The sequence below is a fragment of the Micromys minutus genome, assembly GCF_963924665.1.
Source record: "Micromys minutus genome assembly, chromosome: 9".
Classification (NCBI taxonomy): domain Eukaryota; kingdom Metazoa; phylum Chordata; class Mammalia; order Rodentia; family Muridae; genus Micromys; species Micromys minutus.
The window spans coordinates 63540921-63564065 of NC_137978.1; the positions used below are offsets into that span (position 1 = coordinate 63540921).

At 49.2% G+C, this 23145-nt stretch overlaps 1 protein-coding gene across 8 annotated transcripts in view; it reads right to left on the minus strand.

Moving 5' to 3' along the window:
- Positions 1–23145, minus strand: part of CAMTA1 (calmodulin binding transcription activator 1) — a 773163-nt gene that overhangs the window by 499214 nt on the left and 250804 nt on the right. For all 8 annotated transcript variants that reach the window (XM_080921358.1, XM_080921354.1, XM_080921355.1 and 5 more), the window contains exon 4: positions 15560–15627. In XM_080921358.1, coding sequence (XP_080777484.1) covers positions 15560–15627 — 68 coding nt within the window. The remainder of the gene's footprint in view (positions 1–15559; positions 15628–23145) is intronic.

Here is a 23145-nt window from a genome sequence, read left to right on the forward strand (position 1 = left end):
TCAGCCTGCTGGGCACACACGCCTGCCTTGACCAGCTGCTCCATTCCGCACACTAGCCACCTGACTGATGAATGTCGGAACCCGCCTTCCCCTCTTCCCTCCCTTAACCTCATCTCTTATTCCAAGTAAAGATGAATTGCTTTGGGTGGTCAAGAGTATGAATCTGAGCACTCGGGAGGCAAAGGCAAAAGTTCAAGGCCAGAGCCAGCGAGATAGCTCAGCTTGTCAAAGTGCTTGCCACCAAGCCTAGCATTGTGCGAGGGCAGAAGCAACTCACATGGGTAGCCTTCCAGCCTTCATACATGCAGCATGGCCCTTCCAAATGAGTGTGTGTGTGTGCACACGAACACACACACACACACACACACACACACACACACACACACTAATTTAATTCTTCTCATTTAAGGTCCAATACTCGGGAAGCAGAGGCAGGTGGATCTCAGTGAGTCAGAGGCCAGTCAAGGCAACATAGTAAGACCTTGTTTCAAAAACTATTTTTAAGAAAGTTTAAGGGCAGCCTAGGCTACATAGGGAGTTCCAGATCAGCCAGAACTATACAACCACTAAGCAGGGATAGAGAGAGAAAGGGACTATGAGACAGGTAAGGAGACAGAGAGACAGAGAGAGGGTGAGATATTATATAATAATAACTTAGGACATTTGCCATCATTATGCACAATCCAATAGAGCTGTGTGTGTGTTTGTGTGTGTGTGTGCACATGCAAGCGCACTCGTGCACATGTGCATGTGTGCATGCACAACCCAAGATGCAGGAGCAATAGAGTGCATGTGTGTGTGTGTGTGTGTGTGTGTGTGTGTGTGTGTGTGTGTGTGTGTCCAGAGGCCAGGGCCACTAGGGACTCTGGGAAAAAAATCACCAGAGTCACCCAGCAACACCCTGCTCACATGTGAAGTGTTGACCATACCTCCCTCGCTCCCTCCTCAAAACAGGAAATACCATCACCCTTTCCGTTGTGCAAAGAAGAAACTGAGGCAGGACACAGTTAACTTTCTGCTAATAAATGGACCAGACAGGGATTCAAGTCAAGAGTCTGGTTTGTGATGACCACGGGGCCGCAGTCTCACCCCAGCTTTCCTGTGGATTTCATACTGTAGAGTGGGGTGTCTTATATGGGGCCGGATTATGCTTTTATGCAAAGGGCTGTCCTGAGTGCTGTAGGATGGTTGTGAGCAGCGGAGCCTTCAACAACCACATGCCAGGTGTACACCCTCTCCCATCAGGACAACCCACGTGTTGCTGATTGTCCTGGCAGAGGAAGACGCCATCCCTGGTTGAGAAGTATTGCATGATGGGAAGGGTTGCATGATGGGGAGGAGTCCTTGGGGGAGACCTTCGAATGTCCCCATCCATGCGCCCTAAGCACCACACAGGCACAAGGACAATGGAGCCTTTGAGATAGACCACCATAGAAGCTAATCCTAGTGTGGAGAGCTCTCACCTCTGGGGTCCCAGCATCTAGAACCCTCTCACCGCTGGGGCCTGTGTACAAGTCAAGAAGTGTGTTGGGGTATCTGAGCTTCAAGAGCATCTTTTTCTTCAAAGTGAGCCAGTCTGGGGTCAGCCTTGCTTCATTTCGGGACCTGACAGACTCTTGGCGGCCCACACACAAAGAAGCCATCTGGCTAAGGCAGGTCTCTTTGCGTGGTCCCTGGCTCACAGCCCCTCTCCTCACATCCCTTGACCTCTAGAACCTTATCACTGATGCCAAAGGTGCCAATTACCCTGTGGTCTGAGGATGAGAGGCCTCCAAATGTCATTCTCCCTGTGCACGCTGACCCCCAGCACAGTCTGTGACCTTCTGATTGGCACCCTCCCAGATGCTGCTGTGCTGTTTTTCCAATGAAATCAATTGCAACCGATCGATTGTGGCCCGTTTTGGATTTCTTCTCCAGCTCATGTTCACACACACACACACACACACACACACACGAACCTACACACCATATGCACCACAGACTTGTGTGTCTGTGTGTTCGTGTGTGTGTGTGTGTTGTCTAGACTGCTCTCTGGTTACCACCAGTGTGTGTGACCTGGCTCTCCAAGTAGATCTGGGGCCCTGCTCTCTTCTGCCACAGCAACCCACAGTGCCCACTGCAGCCCTGGCCTCAAGGGAAGGCCAGATGCTGTGGGATCACACGTTGGTGTCTCCTCTCCACTCCCACTTGCTACACACTACCCCTTGTAGCATAGGCTGCTGCTGGGGGTTCAAGATCCCTCCCCAGGGGTGGTCACCTCTATCCCCATAACAGTGATTGTATCTTAACTTCCAAATTAGCCAGACCAGTCTCCCAAACCAGAACGAATCCTCATACCTCCCATGTCACACCCGAAAGGCAAGAGATTAAGCCACCTGCCTGTGGGAAGCCTCTTTCCAAGCCAATTAGGAATAATTTCAGGGAAGCGGGTTCCAGGAGCTTCAGCATCCAGAGCCCGCCTCTGATGCAAAGGCTTAGTGCAGGATCAGGGTCCTCCTGGCAAACAGGCTCCACTGGAAAATTATAATGAACAGCTCGGTGGAGTAGAGACAGCCTGGCCCACTGGATTCGACATACTTGCCACCGAGGGTAGGTGGGTAGAAGTGATTGGAAACCATTCAGAGAGACGCTGGAGTTTTCAAAAAGCACTTCACTAAGACTCAAATAGACCTCGGCTCTAGTCCCAACTTCTGTGGCTAATTAGTGGAGTAGCCCTGGGCAAGCAGCGGACGGAGCCTGCTGCCTCACCTGAGCACCATCGAAGAATCTCTTCTCCCCCACCTTCTCCGTCCCTCTCCTCCCCTCCCATCTCCCTCCTCTCCCTCCCTCTCCTCTCTAGCTCTCCTCTCTCTCAACCAGGATATTCATTACATCCCACGGGTATTACCTGCTCCTCAGAACTATGAAGACTTGAAACCCTAGATTCCAAAGGGCTTTGCAAAGTCAGCAACCGCTTGCAGCTCCGGCCCCTTCTGGGCTGTGCTCTGAGCAAATCAACATAAAGCAGAGGTAAAAGGAACCAGCCAGCGAGGGGGCACAAACACAGCCAGAAGCTGCCACTGCCCTGTACTGGAAGCTCTGATGGGTAGGAAATCTCCACACACGTGCTGGAAATCCTGATGGGGAACCCTACAGCCACTTTCAGACAGAAGTTAAGGCATGCATGCAAGTGTGCGCACACACACACACACAGGCATGCACACTTCTTTCCCAGGATTCCTCTTCCCCTCTGGCCTGGGCTAACACATCATGCTGAGATTCTGTAATTCTGGAGTTGAGGCTAAGGGAGGCAGGAGTTCTGCCTGTCACATGGCGCTCCCTCTTCCTGTGTACCTCCATGTGGGTTCTGGTCTGAGAAAGCTCCTGGCAGACCTGGTGAACATTTCCAAAGCAAAGGTTCTGTGATTTCTGTGAAACAGACTGTTCTCCAGAGGGACAAGCCCGAACTTTCTGGCAGGGGTAAACTCACAACACGATGACCTTAACTTAGTAAATTAATTCCAAAGCACAATTGTTTTCAATCCTCATTTAAAATCAGCCTTCGTTAATCTAGATTTAATGACATAGGAAATGGAAATTCCCTTAATAAAATAAGTTTATGAATATTTATCATCCCATTTTACCTGAAAATTGAATAATTCATCAATTAACTTTACTATTAATTATTTAATGCAAAATTAATAAACTGAGAAATGCATATGGTTCCTCACAGACCCTCTGGCACCAGCTTAGGAAATTAGGCCCTAGAGAAACAGGAGCTCTGGGGAAATCCCAGCAGACATGATGGGATGTGGAGCTAAGGCCAAAATCCTTTTAGATGCTGACCCAAACTGCTTACTCATAAAGGGAACGGAGAGATTTATCCCCCACCCCACCTTGGAGTTCTGCACCACAGCCAGAAAAAGGAAGTACTTAGAACCTGGCAAATGTTTCCAGAACAATCCTCCCAGACATTCTCTCACTTGTCCATCACAGCATCCATCCAAGACAACAGGCTCAGCAATAGACCCAGGGGAGAAGGCTGTCCTGGCCAGCCAGGTCCATAGCCTCTGCCTGAGCCATCACTCAGGATACCCACTTGATGAGGAAAGATGTATACAGAGAGGAGGGGAAGTGGGGGTTACTGGGGTCACAAAAGGCAAAGGGACAGTGTTGGCAGACATGATACCTGAGCCCCTGAATGCCTGTCCCTCCATGCTCCTGGTTGGTCCTTCTGGTCCTTCCTTAGGTGAGACCACACCATCTCCCACACACCATGAAGAAGACAGTGCCCCTGTCTTCTCATCTACCATGGATGATTTCTCTGCTTCTGCCTCACCCTTCTCTTTCTCTCTGTCTCTGTCTCTGTCTCTGTCTCTGTCTCTGTCTCTCTCTGTCTCTGTCTCTGTCTCTCTGTCTCCCCCTCTCCCATCCTCCTTTTCCCTCCCCCCTTCTCTGTGTATATGTGTATGAGGGGTACATGTATGTGTTCATGTGGCTATATTTGTAGATGCATGTAGGTGCATGAGCATGTGTGTTGAGTCTGGGGGGAGAGGACCAGAGGTTGATTCTCCGGGGTGTCTTCCTCTGTCTCTGTCCACCATGTCTTTTGAGACAAGGTCTCTCTGACCCTGGATCTTGCTCACTCAGCTAGATGCACTGGCCACTGAGCTCCAGAAATTCTCCTGACTTTCTCCCAAGCACTGGGGTGACAGGTGCTTGCCACCAGGCCCAACTTTTACATGGGTGTTGGGGACTCAAAGTTGGGTGCTTGCTCAGAAGGGACTTCACCAAAAAAGCCATGTTCCCATCCCCAACAGCCACTTATTAAATCATCCCAGAACCTCCACTGGGAGCCCACACACCCTACTTTTTACCCTCTCAGCTCCCCACTCTCATCCCGACATCCCCTGTCCCCAATGCATCCCTTCCGCTGCCACCCCTCTCTATGGCGTCCTTTGAGAGCTTTTGGCCCAGTCTTACACCCCCTATTTCCCTCCCACTGTGGCTCTGTGTGGGCCACACAGCATGGCCAGTGATCATTTGCTACCCTGCAAGTTCACACATGCACTTACAAGCAGGTCTCTACCCCAAGCCCAGCCTCAAGATGATAGTCTGGCCATCTCTCCCACTTTCCAGTGTATTGGCTCGGGGGTGCCCCTGCCTGCTCTCTCTCTCTCAGCATCCCACACCTTAGAAGTCATTCTAGCTTATCCACTGTTCCATCCCAATGCCCAGCACAGCGCACAGAGTGGCTGCTCAGAGAACTGCCTGACGCAGTGGAGGAGTGGACGCCAGCCAACAGCCAGCCACCTGAGGTAGGGACGTGTGTTCCTGCAGGTCTGGAAGACGGGGGCTCATTTTTAATTGAGGATGAAGGCAATACCTCTTCCCCCAGATGGAACTCTGTCCAGCTCAGGACCTAGGACAGCTCCCCCAGTGTCTGTAGGTCAAATGCATCATGGGATCCTGTGACAATGGAGGCAGTGGGTTGTATCTTACATGGCGTGTGCAAGGTTGGCACGTTCACACCGCAGGCTTAAAAACTAAACGACTTGTCTGTCTGCACTCCTCCAAGTTTGCTCTTTGCATAAATTCCGCCTTTCTCCACAACTCTGCCTAGGCTGGCAGCGGGCTCACATAGCTGATACCTCAATCTAGGCACCAGCTGCTGTTTCACATACAAACTCGCTTCCACCACAGCCCAATGCCATTCCTACTTAACTGCCAAAGGGAAAACAACCTGGCCCAGACATTCCTATAGATCACAGGCAGGAAGGAAACCAGAATGAGCCTTTTAGAAGCTGTGGCCAGTTCCCTGCCCCTGCAGGCTTTGTTTCCTTCAGGACACGGGTCCTTCCCTACCCTGGAGCATTCTTCTTCCATAGCGTTGCCTCAGAAGGGAAGCGAGAAGCAGCCAGGACAGATTGTTTCCTTTCAGTAGACATTTTCTCTTTTCCTGGAAACTCCTCCCAGTTAAACCACAAGGCCAGAAGGACACCTTCCCAGAAGTCCTTTTTCACAAGGAGTGATCACCTCTAAAAGGCTGTGTGTGTGTGTGTTTTGTGTATTTGTGAATGTGTATATATGGGTGTATGTATTGGGAATTGTGTGTTTGTACACACACACATATATATTGTTATGTATACACTTGTATGTATGCCTTTGTATTGGTGGCTATACATACTTAAGCACGTATGTACTGTGTATGAGCATGTACTGAGTAACTGGGCTTGTGTCTACATGTGTATACCTGTTTTGTGTGTGTATGCATATTATGCTGTGTGTGCATGTTTGTACTTATGTCTGTACATGCCTCAATGTATGTATATGTGCACTGTGTGTGTGTGTGTGTGTTTGGGTACATATTGGGTACTGAATATTAGTGCAAATGTGTTTGCATATGTTCTGTTATTGTGGAGTGTGGACATCCATGTTTGCACATGTCTAGCACACATGAATCAGAAAGCTGTGTGTGCCTATGTGCTGTGTTTTTCTGCATGTGCATATAAGAGGATGCCCGAGTGTATGCCAGACACACACATGCGACGCACAGCCGGGCTTGAGAATCAGGAGTGAGTTCTGCCCTCTTTTATTTAGCTTGAACTTTGTAGCTCCATAACAAAAAGGCTGTGGGAAATGTGGGAAAGCTAAAAATAGCAAAGCCAGCGAACCCCCCGGCCAAAGGAGAGGACTGAAACCCACGCTGCCAGGACATGCAGACCTTTGGTAATTACTCACCACATGGAAACCGAGAGATTGCCAAGGGGTCGTGTGGAGACAGGCTTTCCTGCTTTGCCAGGCCACCTCCCTGCACCCGGCAGCCATGTAATAGGTCATCACTGGCCTGGGACACATGACAGATGCCAATGCAGGTGCCCTGCAGAGACACTAGACAACCTTAATTCTCCTACCCAGGACGGAGCAAAGATGCTAAGAAGATTCTGGCAGGCAACGAAGGCAGCCTAGTGTGGTCCCTGGCAAGGCAGGCCAGGGTCCAAGGGCTTGTGTGAGCACACTGGAACTCTGCCAACTCTCAGAACCAGTCCTCGCCGCTTGGGGCCAGAAGGCAGCCTCACATGAGCAATGTCACATACATATGGCATCCAAGTGCAACCCAAGAAAGGCATAGTCACACCTCTGTGAAAATGAAAAGGCCCAAGATTTATTTGGATAGCTCTTGAAATGACCACAGCTGCTTCCTGAACCCCAAAATTTAGGTCCAGGGAGCGGCCACACCACACCCTTTTGCCAAGGCCAGGTGGGCTCTGCCATCAAGCATGCTTAGGAAGCTACAGCATTGGAGTTTGATAAGCCCCTCTTACATCTCCACCTTCACACACAGTGCAGCTCCTCCAGCCCTCAAGGAAGATGCTGGAGCCTGGGGCACCTTCTGGAAATGAACTCCAGGCAGCAGCACAGCTTGCATGGAGAAACTGAGATTTGGGCACCATCCCTGTCATGAAGCACACCCTGCGGAGGGAAGGCCAGCACCCACTAGCACGGTAAGAGAGCTGTACTCCCAGAGCACACAAGCCAGTCAGGAGATAATGGCCATGCCACCAGAATAGAGGAGAGCACACACGTTGCAAATCTGGAGGTAAGACTCAGGACCAGGAAAGGAAGAAGTGTCCACCTGGAGAAATGGGAGTGGGCCAGAGGGCAGGCAAAAGGCTGGTTCTCCTCAGCAGCAGCCTAGAGTTTCTCGACCTACTGATCTATGTGCTCACACATTTTAAAGAAAGCTACAATAATGGAGGAGCATGGGCAACAGGAGCCAAAAGCTAGCCATGGCCTGACCCCAGAAGGCTATGGATACAGCCATCAGAGTCTGCAGCAGGCCCTAGACACAGGACCTGGATCCAAGGAAAAAGGGGGAATATAATGAGGCCAACAGTCAGTGCTTACACCAAGAGCACTCATAAAACACACATGTATACACACATATACACATATACATACATATGTGCACACATATATACCCACATATAAACACATGCATATACACACATACATACACAGACACATACATACATATACACATACAGAGATATACACAGATATACCCACACATAAACACATACATACACACACATATATACATATACACACATATACACACATGTACACACACATATACATACACATGCACACACATATATACCACATATATTAACACATGCATATATACACATACATACACACACATACAGAGATACACACACATATATACACATATACATACATATACACATACATGTATACACACATATATACACATATACATACATATACACATACATGTATACACACATATACACATATACATACACATGCACACACATATATACCACATATAAACACATGCATATACACACATACATATACAGGCACATACATACATATACACACACAGAGATACACACACATATATACCCACACATAAACACATACATACACATATACACACACCTACAGGTGCACATACAGAGACACACATACACACACATAAACACAAACATACATACATTAACACAGAAATACATACATATACACAGATACATACACATATATACACATACATACACAAATATACATACATAAACACATATATAGCCATACACATAAACATGTACATACACACATATATACACACCTATATAAATATACATACATAAATAAATATGCATACATAAATACACATACACAATCAGTGCTACCAAGTCCACAAGCAGCGAGGTACTACTGGGAACACAGGAAGCTCACAGTCCTCTGACAGAGCCTAGTGTAGATGGTAACCTTCCCTGATGGGCAGCTCGAGATGCTGCCTCTGTCTTGGCCACTTCAGTAGACCTGATGGAGTTTCTAGAGGCTGAATTCCAAGCTGTCTCCCCACTTGGCATTCTACAATTCCAAATAAAAAACCAGGACCTGGGAGAGACCCACTCCCACACAGGGCTTAGAGAGGAGTCCCCAGCACCATGGCAAGCCACCAAATAATTTATCAGGATCTGGGTCACAGCTAACCCTCAACCTCAGAGGGCAGGTACCTCAGGCAATGAGGGGGCTCCCTGGAGTCCCGAAAAGCCCCCAGCACACACACTCCCTGGTGCCACAGTTGCTGCTTTGCTAACAGTGGTGTAATTTGCACTTGTTCATTCACCCATGAAGACTGTGTCCAGATGCCTGTGACATAGCACATGTAAGCAGGTCTCCATTCCAGTGCAGCGCAAAGACCACCACATTGGAAGGAATGTTTTTCCACTTAAGGCTGAAGAGAATCCCTGAACTGACATGCTACTGTATCCAATTCAATAAGAACTGAAACATTCCCTGGGGGAAGGAAGAGAGAGACTCCAGAGACTCAGAAAGTGAAGGAAATACACAAGTCTCAGAAAATAAAACTCACAAGGCTTAGGAAACTCCTAAAAGTTACAAGACTCACAGGACTACATAAGCAGTAGCAATTACTGGGGAGAGGAAAGTATCCCCCCAGCCAGCCTGCCTGCAAGCCACTCCAAGATCCAGGGATGTAACTTTTGTGAGGGTCATCTATGCACCAGCGAGGTAGCTGCCTCTGAGTCAGTCATATTCCTGTAAGTAACCCCATACATTCCTTAGTTCATAAAGCTAGACCAGGGTTGGGTTGTTGCATTGTTCTGTCCTCAGTGACCTGTCTGATGTGGCTACACAGTTGTTTGCACAATACCAGGGTAGGGGTAAGAGAATGCCCTCCCCACTGGCACCTTCCACCACTCCCCCAGCACACACAGGAACAGCTCCAACCCCACCAACCTTGCTCATCTGATACTGAAGAAGAGCCACAGCAACAGCATCAAATTTCATGGGCAACACAGAGAGTTACTGGTTTAGCTGTCTTAAAACACACAGCAGCTTCAAGCACTGCCACACCCTGTACAGAGGTCACTACAGTCTAGCATAGTTTTTCTATTACCCCCAACTAAATAAATCAGTCATCTTTCAGCGCCCCCAAGTTGACTCTTCCAGATGCCTGATGCAAGCGGAAATGGACGACGTTTGCCCCTTTGTACCTGGCCCTGCCACTCAGGTACATGTTGAAGCTAGCCTGTGAGCTCTGCACCTTGCCTGCTCTGGGACGTTTGGAGCATCCCGGGGAAATCTGTGTTGCTTTTAACATTTTGTCTGGCCACTTGGGCACTCTCACCAGGAATGAGTCATCATTATCCCACTGGAAGGTCTGGTGCTCAAAGGTATCCAGTGGGCCATCCCCTTTGTCATTTACACCAGACCTGAAGCAGGCAACGCCAACTTCACAGGACCTGTCATGACCCCCCAAGCCCTCTGCTCAAAGACTGACCCCACCCCTGGGCCCCAACTGCAAGGACTCCTCCTACAAGCCACACCCCATGCACTATAACCGCTGCACACACTCCTGTCAAAGTGAAGCTTTGGTACCAAGCTGTTAGGAAACCGAAGAAGCAGCCTGGTCACGTCCCTAGGAGCTTGCCTGGGAGGCAGACTTACAGCTCTGGACAGACTGTCATAAGATCCACCGACATGAGCAAAGGGAGCTTTTGGAAGCTAGCAAGAAGAGTGGGCTCGGGGCACTTGCCAGGTCTAGGGAAGATGTCCTACAAGAGACAGCCTCGTTTGGGTGAGAGAAAACAATATGGTGCCTGAGGAAGATGGCAAAGATGGGGGTGAGGAAGATGATGGGGGACAGTGTAGCTTACTCTAGTCACAGTGGGAGCTTGGAGGTGGGCAGTCAGGGGTATAAACGAAGTAGGGCATGTGGCAACTGGGAGACAATCCTCATGAATAAGAACCCTGTCTCCTGGGAAGCCTCTAAGACTCTCAAGCAGGATCTGATGCAAGACAGGGCTGATAGGAAAGCTGGCAAAGGATACACTGGAGAGAGCCCAGTGCCCTCCCTGCACATGGCAAGGGCAGGGAGTTCTGAGCCTTCAGGAAGTGGAGGAGAACATAAACTCACGACAGGGACCCACAGAGTGACCGGTCAGAGTCGGGGGACCAAAGCAGAGCCACAGGAAAGAGCAGGGCTGAGAAAGTGAAGCAGCTCTTGGGAGAGCCCGAGACATCAGAGGAAGCAAACCGGGGTACAACTTGGGGGAAAGAGGCGGAGGAACACCGAGGTAACGATATGGTATCCAGCATCCCAGGAGAGAGGTTCGTGTCAGTGATCTTCAGAAGAGAGAACTCATCCAAGACAAAATGTCCACCCATCATTAGGGGTGAGGAAGATCAGGATCTGAGGTCAAGAGAATCTGAAAGGATAAGAGGACCCCCCAGGACCCCCATATTCTCCTTCTACCGGCTGCTTCTCTCGTCTCCCGGCCTTCTGTCTTCCTGTTTAGAGTTTTACTGCTTACTGACCAAAAGCATTTAGTGTTCATTATAGGAAAATTCTATTACTGGTCCCCTCTGTGTCGGTGTGAAGGTGCTATCTGTACCAGTCTAATTAATTAATTAGATAACGAATGGAGTTTTCCAACTCTCTTCTCGCCGGTACAAATGGGATTCCTGGGAAGAGATGGCTCTCACTTCGGTCTTGAGCCTCGTCCATCCTGGCTCACGGGGAAGCCTGTAGGCTTCCCAGGAAATAGGAAATAAATGATCAAGGTTTCTAAATCATGTTCTGCTCAGTTGTACTCTGCACCCAATGCTGTGCGGGGTCTGTTCCCACCATGATGGTTCAGCACTGCCTTCACCTCAGAGTAGGAATGAGGGAATCCATTCCCCCCCCCCAAAAAAAACACTCAGGAGGCCCACCAGGTTGGCACAGCCAAGCCACACTGGCCCACGGAGGGAGGCCCTAACTGGCACCTACATCTCCCAGCTGCTACTAAGAAATGGTAGACCAGTTTCCCTGGCTGTTTTACTCTCTGCCATCATGAGCTATAACAAGAGGAGAGGAAGAGCCATATTCCTGGGTTCAAATTCACAGTCTAGTGCAGTAAAGCTGGGGAAGTCCTGTAGTCTTGCGGCCTGCCAGAGCGCGCTCTCTCTCTCTCTCTCTCTCTCTCTCTCTCTCTCTCTCTCTCTCTGTGTGTGTGTGTGTGTGTGTGTGATAGAGAGACAGAGAGACAGAGAGACAGAGAAAACGTTCACAGGATGTCAGATGCTCCGGAGCTGTGATTACAGGTGGTTTCTAGTTAACCCAACATGGGTGCTGAAAACCAAACTTGCAACCTGTGGAAGAGCAGAAAGTGCTCTTAACCTCTGAGCCCTTTCCTTGGCCATGGTATAAACTTTGAAACACAGTGCTGAATCCATGGCAGGTTCGGAAGAGCACAGAGCTGCGGTGCTGGCCAGTCCTGGGGCGAGGTGTGTGCATAAAGAATGCGATGGTGTGAGCCCCACTTCTTACCCGCCCTGATTGTCTTACTTGTACACATGGAGGGAATGTGCCAGGCATGAGTTACCCAGGAACAAAGGCACCTGAGAAGACCTCAGCTCACACATGTGTGAAAAACTGTGAAAGGGAAGGGGCAATGGGCCTCTCAGGATGGGCGTGAGTGGTATTCGAAAAAAGATCACACAGAGGAAGGGGACACCCAAACTGAAGCCTGAAGGCAGATGGAGGAGAACGCTCTAGACAGAGGGAGGGCCCTACTCAGGGTCAGGAATCCACCTGGCAGGGCGGGGAGGATGGAGGCTCTGCAGTCTCCAAATGACATCGTGATCCTGCTGAACACACAGCAAGGGTCAAAGAAAGATGGCCCCAAGGGTAAGTTTTCAGGCCTAAGATTCTAGCTCCTTATAAGACAATATGACTCACGGGAGCATTCCTCATCGAACCCTGCGGTGGCTACACTGCCACCCTGAGACCCTCAATCCTGGGAACATCCTTGAAGCACACCTCATTACAAACAGGTGTAGGGGGCTTCTGGGGCCTTCTCTGTAATTGGGTTGAGATCTGATCTACGCAAGGGCGATATTTGTCCCGAGTGCCCCCAGCAAGCCTCAGAGACAGACGTGGGTCCCTCTACAGTTTCTATACCAACATCTATATGTGGACTGATTACAGCAATTAATTTAATAAGGATTCTTCCACACAAACAATGTATCATTTTATTAGCAAACTCTATAAATGTCAACGGTGCAATTCATTCTTATTAATTTTCTAAAATGAAATTAACAGTCGCTGCAAACAGAATTCGTATTGCCTTCCCATTCAGCAGAGCATTGGTACCATTAATTCCCTAATACCAGAAGGCTGGCTTGTAGGGACTCAGCAGTTAACCACACCAATTAATTTCAATACTGGAAATGGTGGAGGTGGGGGTATCCAAACTCAATAACTAATTTAGGAAGGTCCTTGAACAACCAGGGAAACTTGTCCTTCTCCCGGGACCAGAAGCTTCCAAGCATAAACACAGCGCGCACAAGAATGTAATGGAAGTCCGTGTGTTCACGCTGCCTAGAGAAAAAAAGTTCAGACCACCCCAGGGCCTGAGGGAAATCCACTCGAGGCCCTATGCCTCCAAGGTCCAGGCCACCTGCAGACTGGGGGACGCTGCTCACGGGCAGTGAAGGACATGGACATTCACACCTGCAAAGCAGGTGACAGATGTTATGTCCCCTGTGATGCTCTTGAGGACCCGGGGAAGACAGACTGGATAGAAGCTCTATTTCCAATAAAGAAGAAAAAGGGGGCATAGGGATGGGGAGGAGGCTGGTGCACACCTGTAATCCTAACCCTTGGGTATCTGAGGAAGAAGAGGGGAGGGGAAGCAGGGAAGGGAATGAGGTAAGGAAAGACAGAAGGAACGGGAGGAAGGAAAGACAGAAGGAGCAATGTGGTGGTTTTTAAGAAGTTTAAGGTGTTCATACAGTTGTCTCAATGCTATGAGTGACAGATCCAAGCCAGAATGGAACCCCTATTCCATCTCCTACGCACTTATCCCTATTCCTCATGACAAAAAGTCTTGATCCATTATACTCCAAAAAGTCACCGAGTCCAATGTGACCAGAAGATAAATCCTCCTCTCAATCGATTCCCCAAATTCCTGGACTTAAACGTGAGAGAGAATGCCTGCCTTGCAATGGTCTCACACTGCGCATGCGTAAATGGGTGTGCATGCGTGCGCGCATGCGCGCATGCGTGTATGCTTAAAACCCACCATGTTCTAGAGAACTTCACCCAGGTTCATAAAAATCCTTCTTTTCTTCTACTTGAATTTAAGGAGCATGATGGCCAATATTAGTAACCCGGTGGAATCTAGAATCCCCTCAGAGGAAGCTGTGTGTATCCTTCTTAGCAGATCCTACAGTGGAGGAGAGAAGACACGCCTGAACCGTGAGTGGAACCATCCCAAGGACTAGAATCCTGGACTTACGTAAGAATAAGTGGGCTGAGCTGCAGTGTTCATCTCTCTGAGCATCCTGACTACAGACTTACAGCTGCTTCACCCTCCGGCCGCCATGGCTACCTTGCCCGGATGAACCGTTTAACCTCAGACCTAGAGCCAAAATAAGCCTTTGCTTTCTTAACTTGGTTTTTGGCAGGCGCTTTGTCCCAGCAACAAGGAAATGAATGACTACACCCATCGCAGGAGGGAACAGTTTGAAAGCCAGGACCCATTGATCCGTAGCTCGGGATGGATAGATGGGCTCCACGGAGGGACAAGAGTGCACCGAATTCATCTCATCCTAATCCTGGTCCCAGCTGTCAATGCTGAAGGTGTTTGTCCTGGTCCCCGTGTCAGCTAGCAGACTGAGAATCCCACCTCTCAGACCCAGCCCTGCAGTCAGCGCTGCAGGCCACCTTCCAGATAACATGAGTACCTGGCCCTGTCACTGCTAATAGAAACGTCGCAGCAATTGGAAGAGAGTGGCTGCAAATCTCCGACGGTTTGGCGTCAAACATATCAGAAAAAAAAAAAAAAAAAAAAAAAAACGTAAAAGAGTTGCGCAGGAAATAAGAAGCTGTCTTTAAAATGAGCCCCGAATCCCAGACTTGCCATCTCTTGCCTATAATCACATCATTTCTGCGCACAGGACACGGGTCAGCTACATTCTCACCAATTCCGTCCCGTCCCGGGTGGCAGGAGAAGCTAAGTGTTTGTGGCAGTTAGTGGGTTCAAGGACATTTACTGCGTAATATTTAGCCATTGCTTCTGATTTGGGAGCTCTCCCTCCCAGCGATCGGGGGCAACCCGACTTTATTGATGTATAAAACACACCGAGGGCCAGGCAGCAGTTAAGTTAGTTTTCCTTTTCAAAGAGTATGCGCTACTGATGGCAGGTGGGCACTTTCCCAAAAATAAATTGCCCCCTGCCCTGCACCTGTCTGATAAGTTTCTGAGTGCCTGGCTGAAGGATGGAGCCCAGAGCCATCCTCTACAAAGCCCCGACAGCTGTTGCCCAGCATCTAAGGCGTCTCATTGCATTCACTACCTGCATCTTGGACCAATTAATGAGTGTTCCCCTTCATGGGCCATTGAGCGCAACATGGCCCTGTCAACGCGTTACCCTGCATTGAGTGGCTGGATCCGGCAAGCCACGAAAATCAATCATCTGTTCTCACCATACAGAGTAGAAAAAAAAAAAAAACCCGTGATGTCTGGGACATTACCTTGTCTTAGGGGATGTGGTTAGCCATTCTTCGTGTTTCTCAAATGTTATTAAATAAGCCGCAATTTCCTGAAACAGAAAAATAAAAAAGATAATGATAACAATTAGCTCATGTTGGACCCTGAGAAGCAGAAGAAAAAAAAAGTTGTTATTTTTCCCCCCCGGATGCTGTGCATCTTGGCCAGGCTGGAACTCGGAATTTTCTAGAAAGACGTTGACCGGGACTCAGCTTCTCTGATTCCTTTCCACTCAACCAGACACACAATCACCATCAAAGCCTGGGTTTCAAAGGAGGAGTCAGTGCAAGGGTGAAAATATTTCTCTGTGGAAAGAAAACATCAGAAACCTTTGAGGTCCCAAATGTCATTCATCGGAGGGAGGGACGCACAAGCCAATGACAGGGCTCCGTGTTCACTCCAAGTCTCTGAAATAGGACGTCTTTCAGCTTCCTCACCAGGGAGCTGTATCCTCTCAGCTCGGCTCCCAACCCCCACCCTGGAGCCAAATCACAGAAAGACAGAGACTTAGAGACAGAGACAGACATGGGAGGAGGAAGAGAGAGACGGGGAAAGAGGGAGAGGGGAGGAGGGAGAGAGAGGGGGGAAGAGAGAGAGGGAGGGAGAGAGAGAGCCTTTTCCACTGTTAACTTGATCTATTGGGCAGAGTCTCAGAGAAGAGCCAAGTCAGCTGAGTTTCAGGCAAAGACTGAGAAAATGTAGGCACCTGAAGGTAAATTAAATATTTATAAAGACAACAACATCATCACAGATAGAAATGCTGATTTATTAATAATTTCTACAAGAAGCCAGAGAGAGAGAGAGAGAGTCACTAGCGTAAGTCATCGCGCCTTCTCTTAGGCATGACATGGCCCATTACTTCCAGATCCAAACAGATCTGCTAACACGAAATTGGCTGGGATTGTAAGTTAATTAAGGCTGGGTTGGTACACATTTCCCTTGATCTTGGTGGCAACACGACACAGGGATTGCTGCTATGGACTGTCAAGGAAATGCAGAGCATGAGGGTGGGTTCCCTTTCCGCTCCTGCTGCAGCCAAAGCTGCTCCAGGCTTCTCAGGGTAGAGCATGCCGTCTGCCCAGAGGCCAGGAGCATCTTGTGCTTGAACATATGGGCCTGACCCCTGTGGCCAGCAATGGTCCACATCCCCTTGGGGGAGAAGGAAGAGACACGGGTCAGTTACGGGTAGAAATATGACCTGCCATGCCATGAAGACCATCAGGACAGTGAAGACCAAGACCTTCTGTGGTCACAGTTGTCTTAGTTAGGGTTGTACTGCTGTGAACAGACGCCATGACCGAGGCAACTCTTATAAGGACATTTCACTGGGGCTGGCTCACAGGTTCAAAGGTTCAGTCCATTAGCATCATGGCAGGAGCATGGCAGCTTCCAGGCAGGTGTGGTGCAGGAGGAGCTGAGAGTTCTACATCTTAATCCAAAGGGCAGCCAGGATACACTGTCTCCTAGGCAGCTAAGAGAAGGGTCTCCAAGCTCACGTGCAAAGTGATGCACTTCCTCCAACAAGGCCACACCTACTCCAACAAAGCCACACCTACTCCAACAAGGCCACACCTACTCCAACAAGGCCACACCTACTCCAACAAAGCCACACCTACTCCAACAAAGCCACACCTACTCCAACAAGGCCACACCTACTCCAACAAGGCCACACCTACTCCAACAAAGCCACACCTACTCCAACAAGGCCACACCTACTCCAACAAAGCCACACCTACTCCAACAAAGCCACACCTACTCCAACAAGGCCACACCTACTCCATACTTCCTAATAGTGCCACTCCCTGGGCCAAGCATATACAATCCACCACAATAGTAAAGGTCCATTGCCACACGTATTGGAAACAAGAGCCCCAGCCACAACAGCCTGGAAGACTGTATCCTGCAGAACGAGCACAGGAAGCAGCAAGTAATGACAGAGGTAACTGCCTCTTCGTCCAACTTCCTTCCATTGATTTTTAGCTAAAGAAAGAATGAGTCCCTGCACCTTTTGACATTTGTTTCCTCTCCTTGGGAAAAATCGTTCCCTTGGCTCTCAGCGTGGGTCAATAACCCCATGCCCAAGCCAGCCCTACTTCTCTAGACATCTATCCCCCACTCTCCCACGGCGCCTCCCTCAGTGTGCAGGATTCATCACTGTGTGTGTCCTAATTGCTTGTTTACTAGGAACCTTCCCCATCGGACCATGCAAGAGTAAAGGTTATGCCATCGATGACACATTCACAGGACTTAATGGTATCCTGGGGCACAGGATAAACCTGAAAACATCTATTAGATGCAGGATGAGTGGGTAGATGGGTAGGTAAATAAATGGGAAGGCGGATGAGTAGAGGGGTAGGTGGGTGGCCAGATTCACAAGTAGATGGAGGAGTTGATGGGTGGGTAAAGACATGGATACATAGGTGGGTGGCAGGTAGACGGATACACAGGTGGACAGGAAGAGAGATGAATACATAGATGGGTGGGAAGAGGGATGGATACATAGATGGGTGGGAAGAGGAATGGATACATAGATGGGTGGGAAGAGGGATGAATACATAGATGGGTGGGAAGAGGAATGGATACATAGATGGGTGGGAAGAGGGATGGATACATAGATGGGTGGGAAGAGGGATGGATACATAGATGGGTGGGAAGAGGGATGGATACATAGATGGGCAGGAAGAGGGGTGGATACATAGATGGGCAGGAAGAGGGATGGATATATAGATGGGCAGGAAGAGGGGTGGATATATAGATGGGCAGGAAGAGAGGTGGATATATAGATGGGCAGGAAGAGTGGTGGATACATAGATGGGCAGGAAGAGAGATGGATACATAGATGGGCAGGAAGAGGGATGGATACATAGATGGGCAGGAAGAGGGATGGATACATAGATGGGCAGGAAGAGGGATGGATATATAGATGGGCAGGAAGAGGGGTGGATACATAAATGGGCAGGAAGAGGGATGGATACATAGATGGGCAGGAAGAGAGATGGATACATAGATGGACAGGAAGAGGGGTGGATACATAGATGGGCAGGAAGAGAGATGGATACATAGATGGGCAGGAAGAGGAATGAATACATAGATGGGCAGGAAGAGGGGTGGATACATAGATGGGCAGGAAGAGGGATGGATACATAGATGGGCAGGAAGAGGGATGGATACATAGATGGGCAGGAAAAGGAATAGATGGGCAGGAAGAGAGATGGATACATAGATGGGTGGGAAGAGGGATGGATACATAGATGGGCAGGTGGGTGGATAGTTGTTTGGGGTGGATGGGTGAGAAGGGTGGACTCTGTAATTAAATATGCATTCATAAGTGAAATGTATACATCTTTGTGTATAGTGCTGCATGTGTGTGTATGTGTGTGTGTGTGTGTGTGTGTGTGTGTGTGATCACTAGAGATAGTTGATGTGTGACCCAACAAGCTACAGAATTGGTTCTGGAGTACACTTCACAGTTATTTCATTAACTGAGTTGCCACAGAAAGACAGCTCAGTATCATTGCCTACCTGCTGAAAGCAAATAGACCTTAGGTCTCCAGTCTACCAAAGTTCAGCTGCCTCATCTTAAGCATATGACTTAACCCACCCAGACCTCCAAACCTTCTGCACAGAGGAAAATATCACCTCCAGGGGCACTTATAAAAATGGCAGCTCCTAAATCACAGACAGCCCCAGTGTGTCCAGGAATAAAAGCTTCTGTAATAAGTATTACATGGTGTGGGCTACATGTCTAGGGGCCCCTGAGTCTGTAGCAGGTGACGAGACAGTTCAGGCCACAGCTGGGCTTACAAACATCTCTCCCAAGCCTCTACCCCTGACAGCCAACTCTCCCATATTCACCCTAACAACGATTACAAATGTTGGGATGACAATTCAGAGTTGCTTGCCCTCTCAAGCAAATGTGGCATCCCATTTGTTTTACAAGATGCTGAGGGTACCAGCTCTCTGCCATAATTTTAGCAGATTTGGTTTCTAGAGGAACCTACCATGCTGTCTGGATACCCCAGGTACTGGCTAGTTTGATGCCAACTTGACACAAGCTGGAGTCACTTGGAAAGAAGGAGCCTCAAGTAAGAAAATGACCCCAACTAGGCTGACCAAGGAGCAAGCCTATGGTACAATTTCTTGATCCACCTGAGATGGTCCAGCTCATTGCAAAGCACTAGTCCTGGGGCTATAAGGACACACAAGCCACAGGGAATGAGTCAGTAAGCAGCATTCCTTTGTGGCCTCTGCTTCAGTTCCTGCCCCTAGGTTTCTGCTGTGATGCCCCTGGGAGACGGACTTTGATCTGGAACTGTAAGTGAAATTAAACCCTTTCCTCCTCAAGGTGCTTATAGCTGTGACTTTTATCACAGCTATAGAAACCCCAACTAACACACCCCATATCCCTGCCCTAGCCAAGGATCACACCCCAGTGAACCTAAAGATGGGGTGCAGTACATACTAATACCTGTGAATCTCTCACTCTATTCCACAGACCCACAGACCCACAGACCCACAGACCCGCAGACCTGCAGACCTTCACAAATATTCTTCCACCCACAGTCTAGCAGGGTTTCCTAAGACTGTTGTCCCCAAAGAGGAAAACCTCCCTGGACCCTTGCTACACTAAAGACACTTACTAAGCGCCTATTGTGTGTCAGCCCAGGAATAAGAGCGCAATGGAGGCTATATTGCAGTTGAACTCACAACCAAGGAGGAGGGAAAGACATGCCAGCCACAGAGCAGTTACAGAGGCCCGTTACTGCAGGGCCATGTGTGTTTAACTGCTGAGCCAAAGGGTCTGTGTGGGCCTCCTAAGCCAGTGTATAAACAAGCAAGGGACCAAGAAATCACATTCTGTAATGGGCTTCCTTTGGCAGCTGGCTACTCTCCCTTCTTCCATGTGATGGATGTGCATGTGAGTGTGAGTGTGTGTGTGTGTGTGTGTGTGTGTGTGTGTTTGTATCTTTCTGTGTGTATTGTGTGTGTATCTGTGTGTGCATATGCATGTATATGTGGTGTTTCTTCCAACCTGTGACACCTCCCACACAGCTTGGAAGAGTATCCACCCCACTTACCACTGGCTTTCCTAAGCAAGAAAGCTAAGTTCTCACACCAAGATCTGGCCTCTGTACAGTCACGGTGACTGGGCTTGACACCAGGGGCTGTCATAGGCTGTTGCTGGTCTCCAGATGTGCTGGAGGTGTCTGGGTCTCCTGTCTAATCCCAGCTTCATGCTGCACAGTACTACTAGCCCATTTCCCTCACCAGAGTTTGTCCCCTCCTCACCAGATGGACAGGCAGTGGCTGGATGTGGCCTGTTCAAAGTGTAGGAACTCACTGGGCAGATGGAGACAAGGAACCAGACATTCTCGTGGGGATGAAGAAGGCTCAGTGGCTAAGACTGCACTGCTCTTGCAGAGGAACTGAGTCAGGGTCCCAGCACCCATGTCAGGGAGCTCACAATTGCCTCTAACTCCAGCTACAAGGACCCCACAGACACCAGCACTAGTGTGTACAAAACAGCACACACACACACACACACACACAGAGAGAGAGAGAGAGAGAGAGAGAGAGAGAGAGAGAGAGAAACATTGCTAAACTCTTTAAAATTAGGAAATTTACAGACGTAAATGTTTACTGCAGCATTATTGGGAAGAGCTTAGAAAGAGGCAGAGGCCGCTCGGTCTGTAGGTGGATGGATGGTTCACAGGAGAAACATGAGCAGGGGCAAAGTCCTGGTCGAGAGGCCACAACACGTAATGAAGGCACGGTGCTACTGGAAAGAAGCCCGCACCAGGTCACATGTTAGGAATGCTGCTAGTGAAGTACACAGAACATCCCAACCAACTGGCAGAGAACCTAAATTTGTGGTAGAGGAGGATGAGGATAAGGGGGTGAGGGGTGACTGGAGAAAGGAGGTAGGGCCTCATTTGGGGGGGTGGTATAGATGTTAGGAACTAGCAGGGGTGCTGGCCACACACTACTGGGAAGACACTGTGTAACTAATGCTGCAGAGAAGTGGTTTTCACAGGTCTCACCTAAGACCATCAGAAAACATAGATACTTACATTAAGATTCATACAGTATGGAAAGAACAGTTATGAAGTAGCAATGCAAATACTTTTATGGCTGGGGCACAGGTCACCACAAGGGGAGGGACTGTATTAAAGGGTTACAATGTTACGAAGGGTGAGAACCACTGTATTAAAGGGTTACAATGTTAGAAAGGCTAAGAACTATTGTCCTAGAATGTATTTAGTTACATTGTATCCTTCTAAAGAGTAAGAAGAAAGCACACATTGTATCCTTTTAAAGAGTAAGAAGAAGGCACACGTGTCTAGCGGGATGTGGCTAGGTGAGGGAAATGCTAGCCTGCCCTGCCTACACAGCAGACCCAGACTCAAACGGCCATCTTGGCACTTCTACCAGCTGGCTTCCTGTTACTCTTCTATCCTTAGTTGTCCCAGATCCTGAGTTGACACCACGAAGGATGGCCCACTGTCAGGGTGAAAGGATTCACTGCCGGCTCCAAAGCAAAGACTGTCCAGCTTGCAGATTTTAAATGTTCCGTTTGTCCTTTGGATGTTCAAATAGAAAAACTGCTGCCAAAACAGTGTGTGTGTGGCCAGGGCAGGGACAGCAGCCCATGGGAGATAGAATTCAGCTTTGTAGACTCTGATTCACACCAGCCAGAGTCCCTGCCAACAGGAAGGCAGAGGGATTGCCCCGAGAGCACTGTCAGAAAGGGTGAGGGTACAGAATGGGGTAGAATAGCGCATCACCCCACTACCCATCATTGGGGGTCAGCGATGCCCCAGGCATTGAGAGGACCTCAAAGTCCACTGTGGCAGTGAGCCACTGGGGTGTTGGGGAGACTAGAGGTCTGTGGGTAAGAGGTTTGCTGTCTACAGTCATGTCCCACCTTGCATTCAATTCACCATCTTTGCCCGCATTTCCTTTGGGTCCAGATAATGATGATGATGACCTAGTTGCCCTAGACCCCACAGAGAACTGCAGCTTCTGGACCTGCTCTACAGTGACCGTGGTACTCTAGGACACCCAGCACCCAGACGGCACTTCCTGCTGTATGGCATGTGTGGAGAGTCTGGGTCCCTACACAGCCACAGAGTCTTTGCAAAGAGGCAGAGGTGACTTTTGACTAGGTATAAGACTACATGGGGTTACGCAGAATTCTTCCACACATAATAAAGACACACTGGAGCCTCCCTGGTACAGGTGGAAGGGGCAAAGATGGGCCATGTGCATTGTTGCTACTGAACTCTGCTCATCCAGGGTGCTCTATAGAAATGCCCACTGGACAACTCCCCAAATAGCTTCCCACCTGCCCTCTGGACTGAATTCCCACTCACAGGACTGGAGCTCCGCCCTTAGGACTGGAGCCCCACCCTCAGGACTGGAGCCCCACCCTCAGGACTGGAGCCCACCCTCAGGACTGGAGCCCCGCCCTTAGGACTGGAGCCCTGCCCTCAGGACTGGAGCCCCACCCTCAGGACTGGAGCCCCGCCCTCAGGACTGGAGCTCTGCCCTTAGGACTGGAGCCCCGCCC